Source organism: Falco naumanni, chromosome 4 (assembly GCF_017639655.2).
Source record: "Falco naumanni isolate bFalNau1 chromosome 4, bFalNau1.pat, whole genome shotgun sequence".
Classification (NCBI taxonomy): domain Eukaryota; kingdom Metazoa; phylum Chordata; class Aves; order Falconiformes; family Falconidae; genus Falco; species Falco naumanni.
Genome location: NC_054057.1, coordinates 79,015,207 through 79,024,835, shown reverse-complemented (window position 1 = coordinate 79,024,835; position 9,629 = coordinate 79,015,207). Strand labels below are relative to the sequence as shown.

Genomic DNA, 9,629 nt, shown 5'->3' with positions numbered 1-9,629 from the left:
GGGCCGGGCCAGGGGCAGGGGCAGGGCCAGGGCCAGGGCAGGGGCAGGGGCGGGGCCGGGGCAGGGCCGGGGGCGGGGCCGGGAGCAGGGGCGGGGCCGGGGCAGGAGCGGGGGCGGGGCCGGGCGGCACCGCCCCCCGCCCCGCGGGCGGCCCCGAGCCGGGCGGGCGGCCCCCGGGCGGACAACGCCCCCGGCCCCTCAGGCCGCGGCAGGGCCCGCCGCCTGCGGCATTTCCTCTGAGCTCACGGGGCGGCTGACGCGGCGCCGCTTCCCTCGGAAGGGGACGGCTCGCGGCGGAGCGGCGCAGGCAGGCGGCAGGCGGGCGCGCGCGGCCAGCGGGGCGGGGGGCGGCGGCGCGTCCCGCGCTGGGGGGCGGCCGGGGCGGAGGAGGGCGGGGGGGGGCGGTGGCGGCGGGGGGCGGGCGCTCCCCTCCCGCGGGGCCGGGCGGCGACGACCCCCGCGGCCCGAGCCCCCGCCGCGCCGTGCCCGTCTACGCGCTCGACGCGCGGGTGGCGTGGCCGCTGGCGGCAGCGCTCTGCACCGCGCTCCTCTGCCTCTACCAGGCCCTGCGAGGCGGCGCGGCCGGGGAGGGCGCGGCGGAGGCCGGCTCGGTCCCGCTGCTGAAGGGCTCGGCGCTGCTGCTGCTGGGCTGCCTGCTGGCCCGCTGGTGCGGCGCGGCGGGCGGCGGAGCCAGGCCCGGCGGGGCCCGGGCGGCGGGGGCGGGGCGCGGCGCCTTGGAGAGCTTCTACGCGCGGCAGCTGCGGCTGTCGCCCCACGTGCTGGGCCACAGCAAGGCGCACGTCGGGCGCGTCGTGGCCGAGCTGGTGCGCGCCGCCAAGGCGCAGGGGCTGCAGCCCGGCCCGCTGGCCCTCAGCCTGCGCGGGGACTTCGTGCGCGTCGGCAGCGCCTACGAGCAGCACAAGGTGCGCAGCCCCGACTGCTTCGACGTGCTGGTGCCGCTGCGGCTGCCGCCCCACCTGGAGCCCCAGCCGCGCCGCGCCGGCCCCTGCGGCGCCTTCGTCTGCGGGCTGCGGGCACGGGCGGGCCGACCGCGCCGCCAGCGGCCCCTCGCCGAGGGCTTCTGTGTGGAGCTGCAGGGCCGCAGCCACCTCTCCGCGGGACTGGTGCTGCGCTGGTTCCAGGGCCACCTGCAGCGCTGCCTGGGCGCGGTGCGGTACCGCCTGCAGGACCGCTGCCGCATCAGCCTCTCGGCCTGCCCCGGGCGGCCGCCCACACTGCACATCGTGCCCTGCTCCGACTACGTCTGCTGCCACATCTCCATGGCCGTGCGCCTCATCCCCGCCATCCCCCTGGGCGACGCGCTCTACCTCACTGCCCTGCCGCCCCAGGGCCCGCAGGCCGCGGAGGCCCTCTGGGGCCTCAACACCTCGCGGCAGGAGCAGCGGCTGCTGAGCTGGCTGAAGGAGCAGGCCCCGGCCACCTCCTGCCACCTCAAGTGCCTGCAGATCCTCAAGGGCCTGCGGGACCTCCGCGGGCAGGGCCTGGAGGAGCCCTTCTGCTCCCAGTGGGGCCGGGTGCTCTCCTCCTATGTGCTGAAGACAGCCCTCTTCTCTCTGCTGCTGCAGGGGCCCTTGGAGGCCTGGGATGAGCGGTTCCTGGTGGAGCGGCTGGAGGACCTGGTGCTGTACCTCAGGGACTGCCTGCGCAAGCAGGTGCTGATGCATTTCTTCCTGGGCAACACGGGCCTCCCCGAGGCTGTGCCGCTGCCCAGGTTCCTCAAGGAAGCCGCCCCCGTGAACTTGCTGGCTGCCTTCGACGGACACACGCTGGACCTGGCTGCCTTCCAGCTGATCAACACCTGGATCCAGGCCCCGCACATCATCAGGATGTACAGCAGCCCCCGGTACTTGCGACCCGTGCCCACCTTGTGCCGGCACGTCGCCGAGGCCAGGCAGGAGCCTGCAGCAGAGTGAGCTGCCGGGCGGGTGAGCCAGCGTGGCCCGCAGACCCTGCCGGGCATCCTGCGCTCCCAGCCCACTGGGCCATCGACAGCCCGCGTCTGCCTGAGGAAGGTGGGACCCATTTAAATACAGTTGTGTGGTTTTGTCCCTGGCCAGAGAAAACTGAACAAAATCCTGATTCTTGTTGTGTTTTTTTTTTATTTTAATCTCATTGGATGTTCATGGGAAAATTGTGAAATTTCTGGGCACGTGCCTTAGTTGAGAAGCATTACGTTCAGCCGACTGTTTGCAAACCTAACTTCAACAGGCTCAAACTGACATCTCTGGAAATACACGTTAATGTGTTGTCTTAGTGGCCAAATTGACATTTTTCTGAGATTTGCTTTTTATGATACAAAATCAGTTTGTGATTTAAAAATCCTTTAAGTTCAACACCCCCACACCCTCGCAACGTACCAAGATGCTCTTAAAATGTGAAAAGCGCTAGAGCATGGGTGTGGATCACAGTTTGAAATGCTCAATGATGTTCTTTAAATTTCCTGTGTAATCAAATACAGTGTGCTGAATAGAAATACGTGTATGTTAATGTAAGCTTGAGGGAAAAGGCAAAGCCTCTCCAATAACAGTATGAAGAATCTTAATTGCACGATTCTGTGTTCAAGTTAAGGTTATACTGAAGGTTTGAAATACAGATAAAAGGAAACAAATAGCACTTTATTTTCACAAAGACCTTCTTTTTAGGATAATTGGCTGCACTAAATATTGCTACGGAGGAGGCATTAGTATTTTATTAAAATGAAAGATGTTTAAATCATCCCAAGGAAAAGTTTTTTAAGGAAATACTTTGAGTTTTGTTTGCGGGTTCTTGTTGACTTATTTTTTTTCCGTCTCCAAGTACTATTTGGTTAGAACTTGCTTTACCTCAAGGACCAACAACAAAACTAAGAAGTTCTGTATTATTTTTTGAACAAACCTGAAGCCAGTTCAGTTCTCAGTGCTGTAAGCTGACTGCTGCACCCCCTTGCTCTCTGGTAGGAGTTCAATGGGGTTTTGGATGACTACCTAACCAGTTGTCTGATCGTGGCAGTGTTTTGACCAAATAACCTGATGGGATTTTCTAGTGCTGTGCTATAGCAAATTGTTATCTTATCGTGGGGAGGAGGAAGTGGAACATTTCAAGGTACTTCAAAATTATTTAGCACTGATTCATGGTACAGTGGCAGTCTTACAGTATGGATTCATCAGCCAGATAATTTCTACTTCTTGCCTGGTTGTGTCCCAGTTGCTGGAATAACCTGGCAAGTTGCAACGCATCCAGCTCTTCAAGTGTCCTTAGGTCCCAATGCAGGTACCTGGTGTAGGGGAACCTGATGTGTGTCCCTGGGTGCCAGCAAATTCAGAATTTCAAATCCTTGTGTTATTGGGTCTCCCGCTCAAGTGTTTGACCTACTAGGACCCAAAATGCGTTGCTGAATTGCTGGCGCTGAGGAAGCTGAGTGTGTGCCTTATTAGCCACTGTACTGTGTCCTAGGTGAGCAGTCTGAAATGAATTAAAAATGACCAACTGTAACTTCTGGTAAGCCTTAAGATAACTTGAAGTTGCTAATGTACTCCTCCTCTCCCTGACATACATAGATACCTGTGTGCTTTATTCAGAGTACTAGGCATCAGAGCACAAAACAAACATTTGCGAAATCTATGAAGCTTTATAAAAATCTATTTTTCTAAATGGAAACACTCCTTAGGCAGATGTTTGCCTACTTCTATTTTTTCAACTGCTCTTGCAGTTTTATTTTCAGGTAATTATAGCCTAGGTCACACCCGCAAGTTGGGTTATTTTTATAGATGAAGCGCTGTGCTTCTTTCTACAAATATAAATAGTGTATTTATAGGTAGTATCGATCAAATGTTCTTTGCACATGGTATTTAAGGCTAAGCAAGCTACCTTGGTGATTTGGGGTGGGTTTTTTTGGTAGTAGACCATGATACATACTGGTTTTGCAGACTCATGTTACTTGGTGTTTGCAGTAAGATGCAGTTCTGCAGTTGGTGCCATTGAATCTTTTGCCCAAAGAAAGAGCAGGTGACCGGCCCAGGGTATTGTGGCTGCCTGAACTTATGACCTAAAAATCCTTTAGCTGTTAATTCTGGCATCGTAACCACTTCAGTCAGCTGTCGGTTTGTTTACTTCACCGCATCCCTGTCTCTGAAAAGTGATCTTGTATCTGAAAAGGGATGCACATTCGGTGTATATTTAGTATTGCTGCAATACATGGACATCTGTAATGGACTTTTTAAGGACTTTCTCACTTAAATGTGGTACTGTCAGGAAAAGACAAAATGGATGACAAGGAGAGATGATGGAGAATATAAATAGTTTAGAAAACAAAGGTTGGGCTGAGGGGTGAGTGAGAATGATGGTAAACTCAGTGAATATGCACTGCAAACAAGCCAAAAGACATGGGGGTAAAATTGGAGGAGAGCTGTTGAAAGCAAGGTGGATTGGAGGGTAGGGAAGAGAGATTTAAGTGGGTTTTGCTTTGCCAGTATATCCAAAGTGGTTGAATGCATCAGGGCTGAACAGTGAGGCAAAGCCTCAGTTTGTTAGTCATTTGGGCAGAGCTTCAGTGTGAGTTTTTGCTCAGCAAGGCATTTCTAAGTTCATGATGGCTGGTGATGGGAGAAAATACACACATGTGCTTTAATCTTAGGCTTGGGCAAGCTTTCTTGAGGAGAGGGGGGCTTTCTGCCCATGAGGCAATGTGCATGCAGTTGGTGGGATGTCTGAGAAAATCTCTTGGACTAACCTGTGGCTTCGTTGTACAACTGAGATGTTAAGTATATTTTCTTTATCTGTTATAAAGCATGCATTCAGGAATACTGTTGACAAAAGGAGCTGGTAAAAGTTGAGTTCTGTTATGGTATTCATCTTATTCCACAGCAAACGTGACAGCACTGGTACTTGAAGTGTGCTGGAGCTATTATAGGGCTTAATCTGCAAGGAGGTGTACAGAGAACTTGACCTACCTAAGTAATCCCGTGGGCCTTTTACCTTCTTCCCAAGCTGTGGATACTGTACACAGAACAAGGTTATGAATATGTATTTGTTAGGGTTGTAGCTAAGGTATCATAGATGCAGCATGGTTGCCTCTGTGTGTGTATACTGAAACACAAACAGAAGAAAGAGTATGCTAAATAACACCATCATAGTTCTCTTTATCTGCAACCTAATTTCTCAAAGACTCTTTGCAAATGAAGTTGTTTTTACTGAACACTGGTTGGGAAGAGGAGTCACACCTGCAAGAGAATCAAGTTGTTTATTTACAGTACCAACATGCTTATATGTGACAATTTTGTACTGAAAAATGCTGTGTATTTCTCAAAGACGTCATTATTTCTTATCTGACCAAGTATCTTGAAAACATTCCTCTTGATTTTGAATCTCTGCAGAGTAATGTAAATTTTAAGTGTCTGTTTGCAATGGACATTCTTGGTACAACTATTTTTTGCTGGTTAATAATCAGACCAAAGATTAAACTAAAGTTCAGCTGCTATTGTTTTAATAAAAAAAAAAAAGTGTTTATCGGCTCAAAGTGTCAGCCCATTTTAGTGAAACGTTTATACATTCATTTCCTATTTAATATCAAAATACATTTGCACTTTTATTGTTTCCATAAAAAGTTGGTGGTTTTGTTTTAATATTTCACTGTAGTAATAAACAGCTGTTTTAAAGCATCTGTGCCTCAAGATTTAAATTCCTTATCTTTTTTTCAGTAAAAGCTGCCTGCAGCCACAAAACTGATCAGCAGGTTTATGTGCTCTTTAGGAGGAGACTACTAAAGTGGCAAAACCATGGGAAAGCAGGAAGTCCACGCCTTGGGAGTTGTACAGAGGGATACGGGAGGAAAGCCAGGAGAGAGACTAGAGCATGGCTGGCACCGTCTGTGGTGTTGCTGACTTTTGAAATGAAGCATGTTGGGGGGTTTGTGGCTGTCTTGCTCGGAGGTTAAGAACTCAGTTCTTATTTCCCTGGCTCCAGTTTCAGGTCGCCGCATAAAATCTGCTTTTTCTGGTGCTTAATGAAGAGCTAGGACTTTGTCTTCATTTCACAGTATCCGTGTGAGCTTTTCAGCGTGGCATGTACAGACGCATCTCTGTTCAAAACAGCGTAGGTCACGCTTTATTAAATATGGAAAAAGTCCTGCTGAAGCCAGGACTCAGCAGGAGTTTTGTGGATGGGCCAGCAAGTTACCTGTCCTTTATTAGTCTTTGGTAAGATGCCAGAACTATACACTAGTGTACTGATGTTCCCTATTAAAAGAAAGAAATAGCAGCAAGACCCCTAGCTTTTTAACCATTAAATCAAAGCTAGGCTGAAAATAACTATCTCCAGATCTTTGTGTGCCTGCCTCTTACCTTGCAGGGAGTAGCTTCTGTAAGGGGCAGCAGTCGGTACAGTGCAGAGGCGGCCCAGCTGGCTAACGGGCTTCTCGCTGGCAAAGACTGAAAAAATGTCATTCCTTCAGTGTCAACAACCCAGGTCAGTGTGGAGGAAGTGTATTTAGATCTTTACCTCTTTAATAACGTTATCTCTTATTAATGGTTTCCTTAGAAGCAGTAACCATCCTCTGGTCTATTAATTCCTTGCTCTGAAATACTTCTCTGTTTGAAGCCTGAGTTTCTCTTCAGCAGAAAAACATTAAAGAAACAGGGCTTTCCTTTCACGATAAATCTGTTAACAACAAATTAACTGGCCTAAGGACTTGCATGCTTGGTGTTTAAAGAAAAGCCTGTTTGCATCCAACTCATTAGATAAATTGTTTAAAATCTTTCCATCCCTGTGCAAGTACCTCCCTTGTAACGCAGCCAAGGTCAGTAGTGAATTGCCGATTATGTTTGGCTACTGCGAATTAAAGCTGCCTGGAGGGGAAAGGGACTCACATTTGTGCATCCCACTTTCCCAAGGCTCCTCCTTAAATGTCTGCCTGGTGAGTCTTCCCTGAGGTAAGTGACATTCTGACTGATGATAATTAATTTGAGTAGCTGGCAGAAAAGCAGCCAACCCCACTTTTGTTGGGCCGATAGCCCTGGGAAGTTGACGGTTGACGTAGTGGCAAAGAGCTGCATCCCTTTAAGCATGTGAATTTGCCTTCAGTGCTTGCTGGTGCTTCAGAGCACAGCGCCCTGCTTGCTTGAGGGGTCTGAGTAGCTCACAACCCTAAAATAAGCAGGATATGGAGGGCTGACTGTAGATAGATCTGCCTGTACTTTATATTACCACTGTGGGTTTCTCAAACATACGGTATGCCTAATGAAGAGACTACCTGTGCTCTTGTGTGTGCCTGCCTTGTGTGCCCTATTTTAAATATATAGCCAAAAAGTGGCATATTTGCAACTGCTTTATGAGAGACTCAAAGCACTGTGGCACCCGATTAGCAACAGAGCTATAGATCATGTTGTGTTCTGTATCTGTGCGACAGTCTGTTAGGGTTTAAGTAACGATTTACACAAAAAGCTCTTAAAGCTTGTTATAAACACGTATGCATCAAATGTCATCATGTACCGGTCTTCTGTGTTAAGGAATCCTTATTTTTTTCCTCTTAAAAGATAGCAATGCTGATCCAGAGACTCAGAAAATTTCTGTGTACTCAAGTTACAGGCTGCATTTCTGGGACCCCTGGGAATTTCCCTCCCCCCTGTCAAAACCAGGACCAAAGCTGCATAGAGAATACTCAGTTCTCTGGGCTGGACTGGATGTAGTAATGGTTTGCTAGTGTTTGCATGATACTTGTGATCCTCTATTGGCTTCTATCCATGCCACAGAGTCCATACGGTAATCTGGGTGGGGGGAAAAAAAAGGGGAGGTAAGGAATCAAGCCAGGAGTGACGGGGGTTATACTGTGAAGGTTACTGGCTATCAAAGAAGAAAAAAATACCCTTATGATGGACCTTTAATGGACAGAGTGGAAAACTTGCTTTGAAGAGTCTCACTGTACTGATAGAAACCTGCTAGCTGTAGAAACAGGGAGAACAGTAGCAAAATCCAACAAGATAGCCCACTTCTCCACGGCTATTTCGGTCTGTTCCTTTCCAGTTTCAGATAGGGGAGAAGAGAAACTTGGAGCTGAGTTCACTGGCAAATCAGTGTGCTTACTAGTGATGCGTCAGGGGAGGGCAAGGGGGAGGGCAGCTCTTGGCTCGTTCTTCCAGTGTTTTAGGCTGTGCAAAATTAAAATTCTGAAATACAATACTCCCATCGAGGGAGGGAGTGTTTGGGAAACTGTGCAAATCTGTCTCCTGTGCTATCTGGGATCGCTGGTTTTAAAGGCAAGTCCTGGTCAAAATTCAGTTAGGTTTATGCACGCTGGAAACTGCTCCTGAGTTTCCCAATTCCTGCTGGCATGGCACTGGGAGCCGCTCCGCTGCCTGTGCAAGTGAGTGCCGGAGCAGCAGCTACAGAGGAAATGAGTCATTCCTCTATTTCTGTTGCAAAAGACTTCTCTATGCTGTGCAATGAATTTAGGAATATACCCTTACTGCTTCTTGGAAGTTCTCCTAGGACCACGTTTAGGCATACAGATATTGCCAAATTATCAGGCATGTTACAGACTTTGACTTCATTTTAAATAGGTTGTGCAGCCTTGGCTTCTGCGGGGAGGTGTTGTTCAGGGTCTTCCTCGAGCTGGTATTCCATGCAGGTCTCGGCTCCGGGTCTGCCTGCTGGTGGAGGGGCTGCTGCCAAAGAGGTGGTTGTAGGGGGGTATTCATGTGCCTTCTGAGCACCTCCCTTTGTCATACACCCTGGAGGCTGGCTTAAGTGAGTTTCAAAAAGGGGAAACTTGCTAGTCATAAGGATTGTGAATCATGGGCACTTCTCCAAAAAAAAAAAAAAAAAAAACCTATTTCTGTACAGATCCTCTGTTTCCCAAAAGCTACTTGTGCTCAGCAGCCATTCAGGCCCTACCAAAACTAATGACATCTCCTGAATATTTACAAAAAAAAAAAAAAAAAAAAAAAAAGAGGAGGGGGGAAGGGTGGAAGAGAACAGCAGCAGTAGACTCTGACAAACCAATAAAAGTATTTCTCCACTTTTACTTCAGAGTGGTGTTTTCCTGAAGACTGCAAACGGGCATTGCACTGCCTGTGGGCAGGATGGCAGGTTTCAGAGGCATGGTGCGTATGAGGCGTTACCTGGTGAGAGAGCATCGCTCCTGTCTCCCTCCTCACTGCTGCCCTGGCAGATGGATGGCTACGTAAAGTGGACTGGCACTCAGCTGGAACTTCTGCTCCGAGAACGCAGGAGACCTTGGTAGGAATTTGCAAAATTGTCCGTTTTCAAATCTCACAGCAGTCTAACTTGTTCAGGAACAAAGCAAGTCTTGGCCAAAGCTTTGTGTGTGCCTAAGGATGTGTTTCTTCTAACAGCCTGCTTGTGTCTTGGCTCCTTGAGTGGCTGTCTACCTTGAAGTGCAGAGTCTTTGTGATGTCCTGCACCTGGCTGAGCGCACCAATTCCAGCAGTGCAGCTTTGCCATGGCATTTACCCCTCGCAATTTACAGGTGCTCCCTAAAGTGTTCCCACCTTCAGTAGAAAGGCATGGTGGGTGCCTAGGGAGGGAGGCTGGTAGCAAAACACACTGATCTCGGTGGTTTGCTCCTTGGAAATGCTACTAGTGCTCCAAGAGACCATACAAATGTGTGCGGAGCT

General features: G+C 49.8%; 1 protein-coding gene across 1 annotated transcript; it reads left to right on the top strand.

The window, feature by feature from the left end:
• Positions 1-419: 419 nt before the first annotated feature.
• Positions 420-5,654, top strand: ITPRIPL2 (ITPRIP like 2; the record flags this gene model as incomplete). The annotated part of the gene is made up of 1 exon (XM_040590478.1): positions 420-5,654. A coding segment is annotated over one exon (1,515 nt), but the record flags the coding sequence as incomplete, so codon positions are not given.
• Positions 5,655-9,629: the final 3,975 nt, after the last annotated feature.